The sequence below is a fragment of the Vespa mandarinia genome, chromosome 17, assembly GCF_050613455.1.
Source record: "Vespa mandarinia isolate Hongniang chromosome 17, ASM5061345v1, whole genome shotgun sequence".
Classification (NCBI taxonomy): domain Eukaryota; kingdom Metazoa; phylum Arthropoda; class Insecta; order Hymenoptera; family Vespidae; genus Vespa; species Vespa mandarinia.
Window position 1 is genome coordinate 4055001 of NC_140826.1, and position 22500 is coordinate 4077500.

Sequence of the window (22500 nt, forward strand, 5' to 3'; positions counted from 1 at the left end):
TACATCAATTTTTCGTCCACGCGTAACTACGTCTATATCCCTTATTTGAAAAAGGGAAAAAAAAAATAAAAAAGTAGGGAAAAAGCAAGGGGGGATAAAAAAAAAAGCAAAAGGCATTAACGAGAGATACAATTCTTGTTTTTCTTTCTGTTGTTTTTTCTTCTTCTTTTTTTTTTTTTTTTCTTTTTTAAAACGAGTAGATAGATATACCTATACTTGTACGGCAAATCTCTCTGACCTCAGCCGCATAAACGATGAATTTAAATCGAACGTTCGTAGATACGAGATCGATGCTTAGGAAATGAACATCACGTGACGTTGCGTTAATTTTGGCTTTTCGGACCGATCGAACCTGTCGATACATCGATTGAGAGGGAGAGGAAAAAAGATAGATAGATAGATGAACGGATGGATGAACGGACGGATGGATGGATAGACGAGAGAAAAAGAGAGAGAGAGAGATTGAGAGATAGAGAGAGAAATCGATGGAAAGAGAGAGAGAGAGAGAGAGATGGAACACAATCGGGAGGACGGACTAGCTTCGATACGCTTTCCAAGCGTCGTAAATCCTCTTTCGAGTTCGTACCGATCGCCACAGTACCGGCACCAGTACCAGCACCAATACCAGCACCAGCTTCAGTACCAGCATCAGTATCAGCACCAGTACCAGCACCAGCACCAGCATCAGCATCACCAGTCGGTATCGAGGAATTAATTCGATAAACCGCCGGCAGATTCGACGTTTAGGGATGAAAACCGGACGGAGATATTCTGAAGAGAAATAGGAGGAGGAGGAGGAGGAGGAGAATGGAGGAGGGGATGAAATTGGAGGAGGAGGAGGAGGAGGAGGGGGAGAGGTGGGAGTAGATGCATAAATCGAAAGCAAACGCCGTGAAAAGTTTGCAACGTGCTGGCTATGAGCAGAGAAGGCAGCATTCGGGGCGTTGCTGCTGCTGCTGCTACTGCTACTGCTGCTGCTGCTGCTGCTGCTGCTGTTGCTGGTGGAATATGGCAAACTGGAATATTGCGAGTATGAGGGAGTGAGAGAGAGAGAGAGAGAGAGAATGTTTCTACGTGCGCGCGTACATGCTTGCGAAGAGGTGGGAGAGACAGAGACAAAGAGAGAGAGAGAGACAAAGAGAGAGAGAGAGAGACAGAGAGAGAGAGAAAGAGAGAGAGAGAGAGAGAGAACGAGGTACAGGCCGATCAATACGCCATCAGCTTAAATTACAATAATAACGCGGTCCAGACAAAGCGAAGCCATTATAAAATAGCGCCCTCGTAAAAAGCTTTACGCGTTCCGTCGCGTTTCCGACCGCGGCGCGGATAACCCTCCACGACCGGTTGAAGTTTAATCGTCGTTCGTGCGACACCGTTCCGCTCTGCTCCATTCTCCCTCCATGAAAGATTTCTCGTTGGTAACAATAAAAAAAAGAAAAAAAAAAAAGAACAAAAAAGGAAAAGAAAAAAAAATACAAAAGAAAAGAGAACAATAAAAATTATTCATAAATTTATTAAATTCGTTATAGATCGTTCTTCATTGCGATTATTTTTATTCGATTCAATTTGTCTTTTCTCTGAGAAATTAATTCTCAATTTTTAATTGTAATACTTAACGTCAACGATAATTTATTCGGGATTTAATTTCTTCCGAACGTTTTTTTACTATTTTTTCTTTTTTTTTTTTTTTTTCGAAATTAAATTCATTTCTTTTTATTACTTTTTTCTTTCTTTTCTTTTTTTTTTCCCATGCGTTTCCTCCTTTACGAATAAGGAAAATTATCATAAAACAGTGATCGTGCAACAAGGATCATCATCGACGATCCTCCTTCATTCGACTATCCGCGCCCCTCCAAACCTCCCTCAGTGACCTCAGCTTTACTAATGAAATTATAATTGATAAAGGAAACGAGGAACGTTTGGCTCTACCGTACATCGAGTTTACCACCCATTGTACGTAACAAACGAGCCTTGAGCACTTTAATATCGGATTATTATATTATCGTCCGGGCGCCATAGGGCGGAATAACGATTGAAATTGAACGTTCTACTCTACTTTGATATCGATCTACGAGCGTCGCAACGCTATCAACGATATTGCGAAAATAATACCATGAGAATTGGTCGTATCGTATTCTACTCATCGTTATTATTCTATGGTTCGTTGACTTTTCTGCAAAACGTGCCCATTTAATGTGTTACAAAAGGGACAACGCAACAATTCTTTTTACTGTTTTATTTTTTTTTCTACATACAATATAATATTTTTAGTTTGCTTCCATATATATATATATATGTGTGTGTGTGTGTGTGTGTGTGTGTGTGTATAAATATATCTAACAGTAATAAATATTAAACAAAAAGAGATAATACATTTGTTTCGTTTAAAACGCTTGAAATAATATTTTACGTAGCTATTCTACCTACGTGTATTATTTTATTTATGAATGAGAAAAATATGCGGGTCGTTATAGGTCAATCACGAGGAACTGTCGATCTTTTTGAAATATTTTCTATACCGATAGCATAGTAGATAGAATATATAAATATATATATATATATATATATATATATATATATATATATATTGCGAAAGAAGTAAGATCCGCTTCCGCGTTTACCGACATTTAAAATTAAACACGTAATCCTTGCCCAACCAAACGAGTCCATCGGGATTCGTTCCTTAACGACTTCCGGGAAATCCGATATATATATATATATATATATCGGATTGGAGATATATCTTATGAGTTCTCATCCCGGATACTTGGTCGATAAAAAAAAAGAAAAAAGATATGCGGAAATGAAGTACCTACTAGCTCGACTTTTCGACAATTGAATTTTTTATATCATGTATTAAATATAATATAATAGATTTATATTAACGTTTAATGCAAAGAAGATTTATTCTTTCGTAATTAAATAATAAAAATATGAAATATTTATTTCTTATTTATTTCATTTCTATTCGAGCAACATTTTCCCTTTTCTTTTTTTTTTTTTTTAAATATAGTTACTAATATTACGTTACACATACATATATATATGTATATATATTTATATGGAATATCTAATTAATTGTTCGATAATCTATCTGTGTATATATATATATATATATATATATATATATATATATAAACATTGTCATATTCAAATATATTCATATTAATAATATAATTAATTCTATTTTAATATTAAATTATTGCATATATGATAGACATTAAAATGTTAAACGTTCTCGGATTGAAATATATTCATACATATATGTATATAAAATTTATCTTCAATATTATATTATATTGTAATATAGATATATGAATATATATAATAGATAAAAATGTATGTTGAATTTAGAACATAGAAATCCAGTACCACCGAGATTCAACGAACGTGTCAGTCCAGCGCCAATTCGTACGGGTGAAACTATCGTATTATCCTGCATCTCTCAAGGAATACCACCACCAACGTATCTATGGTTTCGAGAGTCCGTCTCTGGCACGGCAATGATCTTCAACTCGGAGAGAATTCATGCTAGGGCTGGGGTGTTAATTCTTCAAGCCGCGAGACCCGAGGACGCTGGCCGATACGTCTGTCATGCGAATAATACCGCTGGCTCGGAGAGAGTCGAGCTTGAGGTCTCCATCATCAGTAGCATCTCGATACATCTCACTCCTCAACAGGTTAGTATTAAATCCTAATACTTCATAAATATGTATTTTATATCGTTGATCAGAAAAGGAATGATCGAAAGAATATTTATACTCGTTAAGTAATTAAATTAATTATCTTGGAACGTTTTTTCTTTTCTTTTTTCTTTTTTTTTTTTTTTTTTTTTTTTCCTTGAATATATCCTTCGAACGAAATATATCCTTACAACAGTTTTGATAAAAATTTTTCGACTGATAATTTTTCATCGAACGTAATATCGAGAAACAAAGAAAAATAATATTAATTCATTTATTAATTAATTACTCAACGAGAGGAACTTATTAGGAAGCACGAATTTATTATTAATTTTTGTCGTCTTTTTAGAGAGACGACAAGAAAATGAAATAACATTATCTTCGATGATCACTGTTCTTTCTCTTCATCTCTCTCCCTTTTCATCTCTCTCCCTTTTCATCTCTCTCCTCTCTCTCTCTCTTTCTCTCTCACGTAGAAAGCTTGAAGTCGTGTTCATCGGGAAGGGAACAAGCGAGTTTGAAGCGCGATGCAAGGTGCCATGGTTCGTTGCACTTCGACTTTGTTAAACCGTCGAGACGTCCTCGCTCGGATGTTCTCTCTCGCTAACGAGAGAGAGAGAGAGAGAGAGAGAGAGAGAGAAGGGAATTCGACGTTATACGAAGGTAACGTGCAGCTCAGCCGAATAAATTCGGCTCGACTGCTCGGCTAACGTCGACTAATTCTAGCCGACGAGGATAATCGAGGATCGCAACCGGCTAAATATCGTCAAGGGATAACGACAGCCTTGAGGAAACCTCGAAGACCGATCCAAATACTTCGAGCGTGTAACGAACATCTTGAGAAACCTTGTCTTCGAAGCTTTTCTTATGCAACCTCTCCTACCTTGTTCTCTCCTCTCTTCCATCCCGCCTCGTTGGTGGATTATCTGTCTTAAGATTACGACTGATCTATCCATCTTATTCTTTGCATTCGTTTATTTCATTTATTTCCCGAATGCATACGAGATCATAATAGAAAAAGAAAAAAGAAAAAAGATGAGAGAAATACGTATCCAACGTAGTTCGATCTTAGTGTTTATTATTGTATTATTTTATTATTTTATTATTCGCAAAAGCATCGTCGAAAGAGGGTTTCGCTTAAAAAGAAAATAGAATACTACTACTACTACTACTATTACTATTACTATTACTACTATTACTACTATTACTACTACTACTACTATTACTACTACTACTACTACTACTACTACTATTACTACTCTTGTTTTTTTCCTTCCGATCGATTATTTTTATTAAGCTGGAAATGCACTTAAGATCATAAAATATATTAAATATTTCATGGTGTTTCATTATTTTCATAATATCATAATGAAATTCATAGAAGAGAAAAAAGGGAATAAACGAAAAAGAAAAAGAGAATTTAACAAAAATACTAAACAAATAAATATAAATATAAATTTTTAACGTTTATTTTGTTCCAATATATTTTATATCATCTAAATTTAGTTTTTTTTAACTAGAGCTACGTGGAACGATTCTAAACGAAATTTTCAACGATCAACGAGAACGCACGTTTTCATAATGCTGACGCCACTGCGTTACCAGGCATACCTTAATTAAGTTACTCATCCCGTAACGGGTTAACCGTGCACGTAGCTATGCAGCAAAATGGCTTTGTAAATCGATCTCTCGTTGTAGAACGATGAGGTCCAACGTAAAGAGAAAGAGAGAGAGAGAGAGAGAGAGAGAGACCATGTTCAATGTTATAACAAATCTTCTGAAAATGATAGAAACGAGTTATTGGTAAACGTACATTGTCGCGTCGTTGTTATTATTGTTATGTTATAATTATTATTAACGTCCTACAGGCATATTTAATAATACATCGTGTTAAATATATCGTACGTTCGAAACTATCTCTATTCTCGCACGAAATTTAGATATATCGAAACGATCGAATTAGATTGCTCGTAATCGGATATTCTTTGTAATTTTATATCACAATTTATTAGAATATTTTTCAAAAATACATCCAATCGAAAGGAGAAGGAAAAATAATGATTTGAGTAGAGTAAAATGGACACGATTAATAACAAATCCTCTGATCCAAATGAATTTCGATCGGATTTAAATTGAAACGTTACCAAGTTCGAATTCTTTCCGAACGAGATAATATCTCTCGAAATAATAACATATTTATTAACACCGAGGCATTAATTACTACTATTATTATTATTGTTATTGTTATTATTATTATTATTATTATTATTATTATTATTATCATTGTTATTATTCATATTGTTCGCAAAACGGTCAAACAATTCTTTACGATATAGAAATGAATACAATAAAAAGAAAAATAACATATATTTTTTTCTTCGCGAAATATGATCTATTAATTAAAAACAAAATATGAAGTAACAATATTTCCCAATTATTTATATAAATTTTTTTTTCTCATTAAATTCATTCAATTTATTATAATATTTTGTATGTTTGTAAATTCATCGACCTTTAAAACGTGAGATATACCGAAAAACATCGAGGGCAATACGGGATTTTTTTTATTTAGGACAATGTCGAATCTTTAAAGATCGTTCGTTCGTTCGTTCGTTTTTTCGTTCATTAATAAATCTAGAATTCAATAAGGATGTAAGAATTGTAGAACCGATGACAAGGCATTGTCCTCTTTTCTTTCCTCATCATTTTTTTTTTTTTTTTTTATTTCCATCCTCTCTTTTTCTTTTATGTACCTTTAGGTGGATCGATGAAACAAATCTTCGTACCTACTTAAATCTCTTGGAAAGGTTGAAGGTAGGCGTGTATATCTCGAGAAGAAGCTGGCCAACAAAAGAACGAATGAACGAATGAACGAACGAACGAACGAACGAACGAATGAGAAGGTTGGTCGATCGAGAGTTGACTAGAAAATGTTGGAAGAGAAGTGTCGCTGTCCAACGAACGCGAGAAAACGCTTGGTATTCTTCCATCTGGTGAGGACAGCCTCCTGGATATAAAAGAAAGAAAGAGAAAGAGAGAGAGAAAGAGAGAGAGAGAGAGAGAGAGAGAGAGAGAGAGAGGAAAAGAGTGAGAACATTTGAAATAGGTATTGGTAAATGGAGCAAGCGAAAGAGTGGAGAAAGAGGAAAGGAGGGAATGAAATAGCATTCATTCACCGGAAGCCTTTCGCATAACTTTTGCAGTCATCAGCAAGGAAACGCTTATAACGCTCGGATTCTCTCATATATTGACTGCCATCCGCCACCGCAATTTCGTTCCATTAATGCGTCAAACTCCAATTCGAACTTTATCGAAGGAATTGCACCAGTCATTCGAGAGAACGCGATAAAATTCGTCTGATACGCGATGATATATATATATATATGTATGTATATAGTAAATGATTTTATTCGATCTTTATCGTACAAGAGCAAAACAAATTCTCGAGAAAATATTGAAAATTAAAATTTCTTATTTCGTCGTTATTGAAGAAATTATAATTAGCAATAGAAACTGATATTAAATGTCGAGTAAAATTTTATTACTTCAACGGAGAAAAGTAAAAATGTTAAGGATATTGGACTTAATGGATATATAAATGGAAGAAACGAGAAATGAGGGAAAAAAGAAGAAGTGTTAACTATTTTTATTAATTTTTTTTTTTTTTTTTTTTTTTTTTCATTTAAACTCTTCGAATATCTGCCAAATTGACAGGAATTATTTAACGAATTATTATATCTAACAATTGGTTTATTTATTCGTCAGAAATGTTACGACCATCGTAAAAGAAAAATGCTCACGTTCGCAAAGGTCTCTGTTTGATTTCATCTCGTTATCATGTATCGGTTTTCTATATACGTAAAACATAGGTTAGAGTGTCGCTGTCTTGCACAACAAGTAAACGTCTGGGTTGATTTTGTAAACATAAGGGGGCAACCTCCTCACGGTTGTGTCTTTCGAAGGGAGCAAACAGATTCCGAAGGTATGGTGAATATTTGAAAATTCGATGCCGAGAGCTTCACCTTCGCGATATAACCGGAATACTTAAAGACAAGGAAAGTATAGTGGTAGTGGTAAAAGTAGTAGTAGTAGTAATAGTAGTAGTAGCAGTAGCGGTGGTGTAAATATAAAAGGGGTTAAAGTTTCAGGGATAGAATACTCGATAAGAATATTCGCGTCTGTGGTAACATTATTCTGATGTCATGAATCTTGATCGAGCAACGATGCCGATATGGATTACATTTTTTTTTTTTTTTTTTTTTTTTGACGATAAATGCAAAAGTTAAGTCGTCGACGAAGTTTCTCTTAAAATATTTCATCCCTTAGGATAGCTAAGAATTTGTCATTCATGCCATCATCTAGAGAAAATCCTTACCTTTAAAACGCTCTCTCTTTCGACTTTCTACGATCTCTACTTCCAAATATATTCGCTCTTAAATATCCTCTATGTAAACGTACCTTCGGCTCTTTTAAGTTTCATCAATGGCCGAATATATGAATCAACTAGTAACGTACGATTTCTTGGAATTTATATAGGTCAACGTCTTTCCTTATATGGAAGTGGTCACGTGATTTTCTAGGAAAAATATATGGGTCAACGTCTTACCATATATGGAAGTGGTCACGTGATTTTCTAGGAAAAATATGTGGGTCAACGTTTTACCATATATGGAAGTGGTCACGTGATTTTCCGCGAGAAAAATGTAGGTCAACGTCTCTCCATATATGGAAGTGGTCACGTGATTTTCTACGAAAAAAAAATATAGGTCAGCGTATCTCCATATATGGAAGTGGTCACCTGTTTTCAGACTAAAATAAGTAGGTCAGTAGGTTAGTGTGTCAGCGCCTATATCTATAGGGGGGCCTTTTTCAAACCGATTTTTTTTTTTTTTTTTTTTTTTTCTTTTTTTTTTCAATAAAATTAAAATAAAATCGCATATTAATTTTTTCTTTTTTTTTATAAATTAAAATACAAAATCTACGTGCGTAAGAATAAATTATAGTTACTTTTGCAATGCTTTTTGTTATAAACAATTCACAAAAAAATAATGTAAATTTGTGTGAAAACTTAATGAAACTCGACTGGCTTGTCTCGTTTCAAAGCGAATATATTAATTTAAAGCGACATAAATATTATAAACATTGTTTTTTACCGTGTACTATATACCGGGTGTATTTTTTAAAAAGTATTACTCTTGCATTCTTAATAGAACAAATATTCGACTAATTCAATCCAACGAAATATTTTAACTATATTATTATCCTAGTAGAAGCAATGCGAAATACTATGTTCGTGAATATCATACATACCGGGTGTATTTTTTGAAAGATATTACACTCGAAATTTCATTACGACGAATATTCGACTAATTCAATTTAGATTGAATTGTTTTAAGGTAGATTCTTTCGTAACAAGAACGAAATAATTTGTCCATGGTTACTATATATACAGGGTGTACTTTTTCAAGAGGACAATTTTTTTTTTTATTTTTTTTTTATTTCTTTTTTTTTTCCTTTTATTCATCTCTTTCTATTAATCATTATAGAAATACGATGTTGCATCTTCTCTCGTTGAATTTTAAAGCAAGCATATAATGCTTTTCGAAAAGAGAATCCAAATACGCATATGCAATGACTTTGCATTATCGACGTAAACGTTACGTACATTACATTGCATCTCGTTACGATGATACTATGTAATATTTCATGTAACGAGAATGTCCATAAAGGAAGAGATAGAAATAAAGAGAGAAAGAGAGAAAGAGAGAGAGAGAGAGAGAGAGAGAGAGAGAGAAAATCACAAGGCTAAAAATCGACAAAAGATGAAGGCAACCCTACGTTTCTCGCTTTTTCTTTTCTTTTCTTTATTTGTTTTTTTCTTTCTTTCATTCTTTTTCGTTTTCTTTTTTCTTCTTTTCTTCTTTTCTTCTTATAAATTCCACCCTATTTAAAAAGACTATCTCAGTCATTTGATATTTTCCATCGAAGGTTCCTATCAAAGAATATTCGAACCCAGTATTACCCACAGAATTTAAAAAGAAACTTTCCTGTAGAATCACAGAACAAAGGTATGGAGGAAGGTACAATCCTCTTAACAATATTTAATGGAAAGCGTTCGACTCCAGAAGGACTCGGTGGAATATTTTTTTTCACCCCTTCCTCCTCACCTCTTCTCTCTCTTTCTCTCTCTCTTTCTATATCTCGTTTCATTTCCTACGCTATCCACTTTTTTCTTTCTTTCTTTCTTTCTTTCTTTCTTCTTATCTTTGCACGTAAGGCAAAAGCTCTCGGAGTAGCCCGATTGTAATCGTATCCGATGCAAATCGACCCATCTTTCACAAAATATTCGAATTTTAAGGGGACCAACATTCCCATCCCCCTTCCAATAAGTTCATCTGTTTATCCCGCTTTCTCGTCGTTGAATGTAGTTAAGTCCGTTTACTTCTCGAACTCTTGAAAATTTTCTCGAAAAATTTCAAAGTTGAAAATTCTTCGATCATAGATCGATATGTAATTTTTCTTCTTGTCTTTTCCCTTTTCCTTTTTTCATTGGACATTAAATTCTTTGACAAGTTCGATAAATGTTGAGAAAAAAGAAAAAATATTCCTCGTAATTATTTAATACACTTTCCCGATTAATTTACTCGATGATCATGATTGAAACATTTTCAAGCACTATCTCTCTCTCTCTCTCTCTCTATCTATCTATCTGTATCTCTATCTCTATTTCGAAACATTTCTCGAGTTAAATAGAGGGAGAGAGAGAGAGAGAAACTACTCTCATCCACGATTACAGAGAAGTATCCTCTCGAATCGTAATACGACTAACCACGTAACCAAATGATCATACTATTCCAAGAAGACGCATATGTGTGTAAATATAGTATTCGTGTGTGTATATATATATATATATATGCGAGCAGGTGCAACAAGATTCAACATATACTCTCTCCATCTCCTTTATCGGCCTTCGTAATGCTTCTCTCTATGCACTGAGGAGACAAACGGTGCTCCTTAATAATGCACAAAACCGATTTACGGATCAAAGGGCTGCCATACGGTGGAAGAGGATCCGATTAATCTGTTCAAGATCGATATATGGAAATGCCATTGGAATGATCAAAGCATATAACCATGTTAACCGTGCATCAATTTATTTATTTATATTTCTTTCTCTCTCTCTCTCTCTCTCTCTCTCTCTCTCTCTCTCTCTCTCTCTGTCTATATATATATCTATATCTATATATATTTGTATATATATGTATATGTATATATATATATACTCTCTTTTATTTTGTAATTTTTACTTTTATTTATATTTTTATTAACTTATTTATATCAATATATTTTTTATTGAACACGAAATGTCAAATAGAAACGAACAAATAGCATTTCATTCCGCAGAACATATCAGCCAATTATAAGCACGCTATAAAAGATATACCGTAGTACACTGAAAAAAAAAAAAAGAAAAAAAAAAGAAAAAAAATTACCCTTTATTCCACGTTTTCTGGGCATTCCTGCTTTACGTGGAAATGGTCCTGGCTGTCGGATTATATCCGAACTTTTTTCCAACTAGCCCTTCCAGGCCAGTAGTCAAACGTCGAATATAGTCGAACAGTTACCATTCTGCTCTTTCTCTCTCTCTCTCTTTCTTTCCCTCTCTATGAGTTTCTATCTCCTTTCTCATTCTATCTTGGTAGTCCTATCCTTTTACTCTTTACATTGGGCTCACTGCTATTGCCATTGTTATTGTTGTTTCGAGATATTAACGGCTTGTCTGTAAAGCGCTCAATGCGTTTCTGTTCTCTCTCTCTCTCTCTCTCTCTCTCTCTCTCTCTCTCTCTCTTCTCTTTCTCTCTCGATCGTTTTTCATTAGCCAACCTTTTTCTAGCAAACAGAGAAAAAGAGATCAATATTGTGAAACAATTTTATTAACGAAAAAGAGAGACAAAGAGAGAGAGAGAGAGAGAGAGAGAGAGAGAGAGAGAGAAAGAAAGAGAAAAGGAGAGAGAGAGAAAGTGATAAAGGGATAGGAAGATAGAGAGATAGAGATATTGTTTTATTTTCTAAACTCGTATAATCCAACGGTAAATTATTATTCTCCCTTTCTTCACTCTTGCTATCTGTTGCAGGTCACCGTTGATCTCGGAAAGGATGCGGAATTTCAGTGTTCCGTAACCGGTCGACCGCTTCCGGTAATTTCTTGGGCAAAGGACGGACTTCCTGTGAGGGAAGGCTCATCCGGTAGAACGAAAATCACTGAGAATGGTGGCTCGACCTTACATATATCCTCAATTGTCAGGGACGACAAGGGAATGTATCAATGCTTCGCAAAGAATGATTACGAAATGGTACAGGCTACTGCGGAATTACGTTTGGGTGGTAAGTTTACGAAATGAAAAAAAAAAAGAAAAAAAAAAGGAAAGAAAAGAAAAAAGAGAAAAATTTCTTTCATATTGTCAATGATAATTCATTTAAACATTTTTTTTTTTTTTTTTTTTTTTTAACAAACACTTTCTCATGTGACATTAATTTATCTCGCATGTCTACAATGAGAGTTAAGTTGTTTCGATCGTCGAATTATTTCTTTTGACGATGCACCGAAAGAAGGGAAAAAAAAAAAAAGAAAAAGAAATTTATCGTAAATGTTAACATGAAACACAAAAGAATTTGATGGAGAAGAGATAGGTAATATTTGGTGTGTTTGATGAATCGAAGAGATAGAGGGGGTGGAAGGGAGTTAAACATCGTGTTGATTTATATGCTAGAAATATCTTATTTTCTCGGTGAACCCGGAGAACGGCCGATTATCCTTTCTGAGATATCGCGAGACAGTGAAAAACGTTGGGCCGCGTGCACGGATATTATTTTTGGAGGAGCTTTAAAGTAAAGCCATTACAGACATAACGTTCATGAAAGTAGAGGAAGAGATAAAGAGAGTGAGAGACAGAGAGAAAGAGAGAGAGAGAGAGAGAGAAAGAGAGAGAAAGAGAGAGAGGACTGGTAGGAAATAGGTGGAAGAGAAAGAGAAAGAGGAAGAGGAGGAGGAGGAGGATTGCTGAGGCCAACCTCAAGCGAGTAAGACGGATTAGCGTGCATAAGCGGGTGCTCGTAACCCAGGGCGCAACTTTGGCAAGTTTTATGAAAGTTCTTTGTAGAAATAATAAGGGTAAATCGAGGCTATCGCTTGGGTTCACTATTAACCAACAACGGGAAGACTCTATTACGAAACTTTTGTCTCACCTTTTCCCTTTCTTCTTGTCCTTCTTCTTCTTCTTCTTCTTCTTCTTCTTCTTCTTCTTCTTTTCCTCCGTTATCTTCATCGTCGTCTTAAAAAAAAAAGAAAGAAAAAGAAAATGAGAGGGAGAAAAAGAGATAGGCTTTGCTTAAAATCAAGAATAAGAGAGAAAGAATCTGTTCTTTTTTTTTTCTTTGCCTTTTTCCTTTTCTTCTCTTCCGTTTTTTTCTTCTCTCTTTTCTTTTTTTTTCTTTTTTTTTCTTTTTTTTTTTGTTTTTTTTTACCTATATTACCTCGTCATATATTTTTTAAAATACAATTATAAATGCTCCACGATATGATCAGATAAATTATTTATCAATATCGATAGGATCAATCTATTTGTATATTCAATTACCCGATATATATAATTACAATCAATTATTTTAATATTAATTAATAAGCAGATAATACACATTAATAAATCTATATTTATATTTAATGGTAAAAATATTCTCTCTCTTTCTCTCTCTCTCCCTCTCTCTCCCTCTCTCTCTCTGTCTCTCTCTGTTTTGCAATAATTTTGAAGCTTCATAAAACGAGAGAAACGTTGAATCTACAGTAATGATGAATGATTGATCGATCGAACGCGTATAAAAAAAAAAAGAAAAAAAAACAAAAAAAAAAGAAGATAAAAAGAAAGAAAACATACAATGAAAAAAAAAGAATAAAAAGAATAATAAAAAAGCAAAGAAGAAAAAGAAATCAGAGATTGTAATTTATTTCTCTCTTCCTTTCTTCTATATATAATGTTTTCTTCTTTTTCCCTCTTCTTTTCTCTCTCTCTCTCTCTCTCTCTCTCTCTCTCTCTCTCTTTCTTTTTAATTAAATATCCCGATCGATTCTCACAGAATTTTCCTGTCCGGAGACGCAATTTAAATCGAACCGAACCAAACCGAACAGAACCGAACTGAACCGAACTGAACTGATCGAATTCTAGCGCATAACAAATGCTTCGTTATTTCGAGGTTGTCCGCGAGATTCAGTATTAAATTTCTGTCTTTGAATTCTAGGCACCTCATTAAAGGTACGTGCTCGAATACGCCGGAGTCTCTTTTTGTTCGTCGTATTTTTCTCCCTTTCTCTGTCTCTCTCTCTCTCTCTCTCTGTCTCTCTCTCTCTCTGTCTCTCTCTCTCTGTCTTTCTCTCATTCATCGTCCGTCGAGTAAGCATCCGCCGTCTCTTTTACATTCACCCTCGCGCGACTATTTTTCTTCGTTCGCTAAAGAACTTAAACGCAAACGTAAACGCACACGCATACGCATATATACAGACAATATCTGTAGGATAAACTCCTCGTTTAATAGACGGTACCGAATTCTTTTATTGCTTTTACGAAGGCGTTCTCGATCTTATCGTCTTAGTTTGTTGAATTTTCCTTATTCCCGCGTTATAAGACGAGTGGAGCCAGACGACGACGACGACGACGACGACGACGACGACGACGACGACGACGTAGAAGAAGAAGAAGAAGAAAAAGGTTGGTAGTGGTGGCGACTGAAAGAATGAGAAAAGAAAATGGTGGAGGGTGAGGTGGGAGGAGGAGGAGGAGGAGGAAAAGGAGGAGGAAGGAGAAAAGCCTTCGTGAAGGTAGAAAACAAAAAAGGACGCTTAACGAGGACGATGCATAATGGAGAAACGAGGAATCCACTGGCTTGGCCTGCTGTGAAATAAATACATTCCATTTGTCTTAGTCACCGTCTAAGGAAAGAGATATAGAGATAAAGAAAGAAAAAGAGAGAGAGAGAGAGAGAGAGAGAGATACAGAGAGGAAATCTCTATACGTATGTGTGTATTTGTTGCATGGAATAAGACGGAAAGTTGATAAAAGCACGAGCCAAAATAGCGCGCGCTCCCACGTATATCTAGTAAAGTAGAGAGTGTAAAAAAGAGTTGGCGCGAAAATTGTAAAAATAAGGGAAATATTCCTTTCGCCGTAGCCACTATACTTTTAACGTGATGTAATCCATTATCTTAAACGTACATAGCCTTCGTCGCTCGACCGTCTGAAACTTGAAAAACGTTGGGAATACAGGCAATCATGTATGTGTATGTGTGTATGTGTGTGTGTGCGTGTGTGTGTTCAAGATGGTTTTTCACATACTTATGTATTATATACATATGATAGTGTGTATTTGTGTGTAGTGAGAAAGAGAGAAAATGCTTGAGATATCGAGCTAACATTTCTTACGACGTTCTCACTTTTCTATTTCTCTATCTCTCTCTCTCTCTCTGTTTCCTTCTCTTTTCCATTTCCTTACTTTTCACGTGGGCCAGTTACTACAATACTTGAGAAAACTTTTCTAAAACTTTTTAAAGGGATACCTAAACGGTAGAAAAACGTTTTACGCTTATGACACTTTTCTATCGATCACCTGACAAAGTTCCTTTTTTTCTTTCTTTCTTCCTTTCTTTCTTTCTTCGTTCCTACATTCAATCCCTTTCGCCATTCGATTATTTCCTCTTTCTTCGTTTTTTTTTCTTTCTTTTTCTTTTTTTTTTATTTTTTTTTTTTTTTTTTTTTTTTTATCGAATAACCAAAAAGGATCTCAAGCTGGTTTCTTCGCTAAGAAATTTTTATCCGTTATACTTCGAAAGTGTCCCCAAAGGCGTTCTCTCATCCCATTTGCGAGAGCACTTTTGCTTTGTACGACTTGGAATAATTGACTGGATAGTAATCCTCTTAGCTTGGACAAGAAAAAAGAGAAAAAAAAAGAAAGAAGAAAAAGAAAAAAAGAGAGAAAGTAGAAAAATAGAAGTGAAAGGAACCAGAGTGTTCTCCAACGATCGTGAATCCTGGGTCGAAGAAAATGTTCGATTTAAATGCGATTCTCTTCGTTTGTTTTATCGCTTTAAATATTATTACTTGTTTTTAATTAGGTCAATGATATTTAAATTTAAATATAGCGCCTGTAGATAAGCATCACTCTATACATCTTTGATGTATGCGATTACTTAGTAATTTGTTAACCCCTTAATGTATGCAATCCGTTCGTACAAACATGTAATACGGGAACAGTATGTACACAGGAGCTAAAAAAAAAAAAAAAAAAAAAGAATGAATGAATAAATAAATGAATGAATGAAAAGTTTTATCCAAAAGAAAATCAAATACGAAACTAACTAAATCCAGTCACGTATATACGTAATAATAATTATTCATCAAACTTTCATATCACGTTCATTCCTCGTCGTTTATATCATTTTACATATTTTAAATCTCTCGAAACCAGAGACCCAATAATTTGGATATTAATCGTTGAACGAATATCATTCGTTCGTTCGTTCATTCGTTCGTTTCTCTCTCTCTCTCTCTCTCTCTCTCTGTTTGCCATTTCTTCTCTCTTTTCTTTCAGATTGTCTCCCTTTTTTTCTCTTCTGCTTCCTTTTAATTTTTTTTCTTTCGTTTGAACGCTAAAATAAATCAAGCGACGCGTACGGACCATACCTTTGGCTTCTGGCACGCTTCCCGTTTTATTTACATCACGTGCTATGCTCTTTTTCCCACGGTGCATCGAATAGCACGGTAAATAACGCTTCGCGAAGCCCGCGAAATCATCGAATCGTAAATCGAAATACAGGCTAAACGGACCGGTGCATCGACCTTGTTATCCATCCATAGGATACATTCGTATGCGCTCTCCGTATGTATATATATATATATACATATATATATATACGAGTGTACTATATACATATAATATTAAGCCGCGTCCAAAACAGTGATATCGCATAAAACGATTCTCTCTAACTACGAAGCAAATCGCATAAATCATATATTCGTAGAAGGGGACCAAACCCCAAAAATAATTGTATCAGCGATTGGCTGTATTTTTCCTTGCTTCATTAAAATCTCTTTTTATCGAAATACCCTTATGATGAGCTTGACTTATTTTTTTATTTTCTTCTTCTTCACGAGATAATAATAATAATTAATAATTTGGAAATGATGACCGATTTCGTTCGTACAATCGATAAACATATGTTATATTATAATAGTAGGCTGTAACTGGTCCATAGGGGCGTGGCCGTACTAGCAATAGGACATTTTGATTTACGCCGTAAGCAAACAAGGACCCTTGTTCTCTCTCTCTCTCTCTCTCGATCTCCCTCTCTTTCGCTCTCTCTCTCTCTCTCTCTCTCTCTCTCAATCTCTCGATCTCGATCCCCCTCTCTCTCTCTCTCTCGCTCTCGGGTTATTGTCGGCTCTATAATTTGGGGTTAATTCACTAGGCGGCACTCCGGTTCAGGCGTCAAACCACAGATCGATAGTTCTGGCCGCGTACAGGGGCTTGTCATGTAAATGTTGCGTGCATAATACTCCGCCTTGCGGCGATCCAGAACCCATTTCCATACCCTATCGTCCTCGTACCTTTGGCACCTGCCTCAGGTAAATCTCCTCTCTCTAATATTTATGCGACCTGTTTTCATCATTATTTTAATCTAAACGAAGTCCCAACATCATAGATAGATGTCATCTTTAAAATTCGTAACATCGTCATTTCGTTTCATTTTATTTTTATTAAAAGAAGATTTACGAGACCGATCGTTTTTATTTTTGCTTTCGTCACTTTAATTCTTTTTCTTTTTTTCTTTTTTTTTTTTTATAGATATCAAAAAATATCTCTTTGTTTTGTATATTTATTTTTATATATTCTTTTACTTTTTTCTTTTTCTCTTCTCTCTATCGTACACGTCGATATGAATAATGACGATCTCTCTCTCTCTCTCTTTCTCTCTCTCTCTCTCTCTCTCTCTCTCTCTCTCTCTCTCTCTCTCTGTCTCTCTCTTTTCGCAGATGCGGCCCCACAACTCCTCTACAAATTCATCGAGCAGACCATTCAACCGGGTCCCTCTGTCTCCTTGAAATGCATTGCCACGGGAAATCCTACGCCGCACTTTTCCTGGACTTTGGACGGTTTTCCTTTGCCTCAAAACGACAGGTAACTTTCTTCGAGCTTCTTCTTCTTCTTCTTCTTTTCTCCTTTTTTTTCTTTTTTTCATCATAAAGCATAAAAAGTAATTGATTATTTCGTTATAAATCCAATATTAATTATAATGGAAAAAAGAAAAATTTCTTTATCGTCGTCGAACGGTAATAACGTTTACTGCACGAAAAATTTATCGAGAACACGTTATATATACACAATTATTCGCGGTCATTAAGCGCCCCGGGATATTACGATCGGCGGAAAATCAGTAACCGCCGACGTGCTTCCCTTCAGGATGCAGATTCCGTGGAAACGGATACGACCCTGCGGGCTTCGATTCTCTGAACCAATTGAGAGGAAAATTACCAATCGACCGCCACGGACGAAACTTTTTAAACCTGTCCCGTTATATTTATCATGAAGAAAGGCTCGCGTATGATGGACATTTTTTGAGACTTCATTCCGATATTCTTTCTCATTCCATTTATTTTTTTATTTTTTTTATTCTTTGTTTTTTTTTTTTTAATAATTAATCAACCACTGCCCCGCTCTTCCCCTTTATTTTAAGTACCATCTAACAATCGTCGTTCACATTGTCCTTCCTTTTTTTTTTCACCTTATCGTTCATCGAATTCATGTGTTTCGTTTTTTTTTCTTTCTTTTTTGTTTGTTTTTTTTTTTCTTTTTACTTTTTACGTTCGTTCGTTCCTTTTTCTTTCTTTTGCTCTTTTCTTCTCTTGCAGGTTCATGATAGGACAATACGTGACGGTACACGGTGACGTGATATCTCACGTGAACATAAGCGCGGTACACGTTGAAGATGGCGGTGAGTATCAATGTTCTGCCGTAAATCGAGTGGCTCAGGCTCATCACTCCGCTCGTCTCAACATTTATGGCTTGCCGCACGTACGTCCTATGGGTAACTACGCGGCCGTAGCTGGTGAGACCACGATCATCAAGTGTCCGGTCGCTGGTTTTCCAATCGCCAGTATCACGTGGGAAAAGGGTACGTTCGTATAACGCAACAACGATTTTCTTCTAATAGCACCATTTGATTCGTTCTAAACAATTTTGAAAAAATTATTGTCTTGTAATTATCTTCACGTTTCAAATAGTCACATATTTATTTTATTTTATTTTATTTTTACGCGTGAAATCTTAAACAAATTCCTTTGTATAGTGTCAATAATGTAACTCGTGATTTTTTATCTCTTCAGAATTTTTGTTTAGCCCCTGTACGTAGACTATCCCGTCGTACGTGATCGTATGTACTGGTTATCTATTCGAAAGGGGCTCGAAAAACTTTTTAACACTTTTATAAATATAATTATCAAACTATTAGAAATAATTTAATGATATATATATATGTGTGTGTGTATATATATATATGTATACATGCGAAAAATAGTGATAATAAAATTAAAGTCGAAGTAATCAAACGTATTTGTTCGGAAATAAAGATCTCAATGTAGAACGACATATCGATTGCAATAAAATCTCGAGAATCGAGTGTAGTAGATAGATAGTATGTTAGATATATATATATATACATAGAAAAATAAATAGATAGATAGGTAAATAGATACGTAGCATACTGCAAGCAATAACGGCGTTAAAGTTCTCTCTATGTGAGAACATATCGATCTTGGATAAAGTTTTCTTTAGAAACTCAAAAGCTCCAAAGTACATATAGATACGTATATACATTTATGTAAAACGTTAAGAGAGAAAAAAAAAACAAAAAATCTTTGCCTTTTTTCATTCGGACGAAAGTAAAAATCAATCGATCGAAAGTTTGAAATTTCACTTATTGTTAAAGAATTATTCTTAAACTTTCGAACTTGAAAAATTTCGATTATATAAAATCATTCTCTTTCTTTCCCTTTCTTTTCTTTTTTTCTCTTCTTCTTAAATTTAATAACGTTCACGATTCTTCATAATGAAAATGCATTCCATTCATTTCCACGTAGGTAAATTAAACGGGGCATGAACTAAATGAAAGATTTAAAATACTCTCACAGCACGATTTCATGGTGCAAGGTTTAGGGTGAATAAATAAGGTTCACTATAAGGCCACGGGTGGTTCGGTCATAAATTTAAGGAGGCTTGGAAGATAAATGAAATTTTGTGAAGAATGAAGAATACAGAAGGAGGATGAGACTTGTTGGCATCGCTTTCGATGTTGGTACCTTTAAACGAACTTTTCTCTCTCTCTCTCTCTTTTATATAAAAGCACCGAACTTTAGCCATTTCTTCTCGTAACAATCAACTGAACTTGTAAAAAGTTCTCGTCTCTTTATGAACATCCAGTAGAAACGAGTAAGAGTTAATCTTCTGCTTTTTAAAGATTCATTGGTTACGTTCCTGTTAAATAGAAATCTAATCGATAAATAATAAAACGTGTGTATATAATATATATTATTAATATAGAGATATTTTAATTATTAAACAGTCGTACAAAAAAAAAAAGGAAAGAAAAAATATTAACAAAATTAATATTTATTCTTAAAGACGGACAAATTCTACCGACAAGTCGTAGGCAAGAGGTATCTCCAAATGGGACATTGGTTCTTCATCGAGTCGACAGTTCTACGGATCGTGGTGCATACACTTGCACAGCAAAGAACAAACAAGGTCGATCGGATTCGCAAACAGTGCACATTGAAGTTAAAGGTAAACGATTCTTATATATCTTTCTTTCTTTCTTTCAATCGTTCCAAATTTAATTTACGAGATAATATCGAATAGCGACGCTGTGTCTCTCGCAAAAAAATAATATAAAAAAAATTTAAATAAAATAAATTTTTCCATTATCTTGTTTATTGTCAGAATTCTCTCTAATCTTTTTTTTTTTTTTTTTTTTTTTTTTTTTTTTTTTAATAAAAACGAAAATGTAGAAATCGTCCGATTTGTGAGGTTCAACAAAACGTTGTTTTAATACCCACTTAAAACGTTGCCTTTTTCCATCTCCCTTCGTAATTATCCTGTGTTTTTCTAAGTAGATCCGTATTATTTTAACGACTTTAGTTTTCTCTCTCTCTCTCTCTTTCTCTCTCTTTTTCTCTGTCAAAGCTAGAGATAGATAAATAGATAGATAGATATATAGATAGATAGAGAAGAGAGAAAAGCTAAAAGATCGTTCCTCCGTGTTGACAATTAAGTACGGTCTTTAATTTAAAATCAATATATCCAATTTTACATATTCTCTTCGTTCAAGATAATTTGAAAAACTAAAATCATTTTGTCTTTTCGCCTAATCAAAACGAAAATTAAACGTTATAGATATTATCACAAAGATTTCTTTCTTCTTTTATTTAAGATTTAATCGTACAAATCGAACGATTTATAAATCATTAAATAACGACAGCATCGCGTCCCCGATTTATCTCATTGTAATAAAGTCATTGTAATAATAATAAATTCTTTACAGAATCGTCGTTTAATTAATAAAATTAATCGATTAAACGCAGGTATAATACGTTTTAAGTGTATTATGAAAAAATTTTTAATGGGAATGTTAATTATTATTAATGAATAATTGACCAGGACGTAAGCCTCGTGGCTAAGGAAGATCTTTGATAAAAAGTTTCGTTGATTCGTGTAATTTGCAGTACCACCTAAAATCGATCCGTTTAGCTTTCCCGCCAATCCCCAAGAAGGTTCACGAGTACACGTGACCTGTGTGGTCAGCGAAGGCGATTCACCCTTGAAGATTACTTGGCTGAAGGATGGAAAGCCACTCAAGTCGAAGGAAGCAACGACCCATCAATTTGGTGACTACGATCTAGCATTGAGGATACAAAGAGCGTCAACAGCTCATAATGGCAACTATACATGCGTGGCGAGCAATGAAGCCTCTAAAACGTCTCGCACGGCATCCCTAAAGGTTCATGGTACGCAGCGACGTCACCAAACCCTTTGGACAAAAAAAAAAAAAAAAAAAAAAGAAAGAAAAAAAAGTAGAAGCATATCCACCCTTTCCATTACTTTCTCGTTCCCGATCGTACGTCGTACTTAAAATGATATTAAAGGATCCATCTTTTATTCGAAATAATATTATCTGTTTTTGGAACTTTGTTTCAATTTTTAACGCGTTCATTTTCTTTTCAATTATATTGATATTTTTTAATTTTCTTTTCTTTTTTTTTTTCTTTTTCTTTCTTTTTTTTATCTTTCTTTACATTAAATATATCATGCTTACAATAAATATATCAAGGAATACAACATATTCCAATCGAAATGAATATATATGATGGAAATATTTTTCGAATATATTTTATAGCACTGTCTGAACGTGGTAATATTTCGAATTAATCGTTTTCTCGATAAATCAACGTGGTTTTTGATCGTAATATTTATGAATTTATTTAATATATTTTTTTTTATCTTTCTCGATAACTAGAGAAGATATATATACATATATATATATATATATATATATATATATATATATCGTTTCTGCGAATGAGGTCAAGTTTTTCGCATTAAAAAATCAAAAAGAAAAAAAAAGAAAAGAAAAAAGAAAAACATTGAAGGAAAATAGTTTCACAAGTAGTTACATACCATGTAATTATTAATATTTAACGTCCTATCCCGTAAAGATTGA

At 34.3% G+C, this 22500-nt stretch overlaps 1 protein-coding gene across 11 annotated transcripts in view; it reads left to right on the forward strand.

Moving 5' to 3' along the window:
- Positions 1-22500, forward strand: part of LOC118443474 (cell adhesion molecule Dscam2) — a 203105-nt gene that overhangs the window by 161822 nt on the left and 18783 nt on the right. For 10 of the 11 annotated variants that reach the window (XM_035870519.2, XM_035870522.2, XM_085662194.1 and 7 more), the window contains 5 exons: positions 3355-3680; positions 11819-12068; positions 17762-17906; positions 18638-18900; positions 20406-20567. In XM_035870519.2, the coding sequence (XP_035726412.2) occupies positions 3355-3680; positions 11819-12068; positions 17762-17906; positions 18638-18900; positions 20406-20567 (1146 nt within the window). Of the gene's footprint in view, positions 1-3354; positions 3681-11818; positions 12069-17761; positions 17907-18637; positions 18901-20405; positions 20568-21505; positions 21788-22500 lie in introns of all 11 variants that reach the window. The other variant, XM_035870523.2, reaches the window with a different exon arrangement.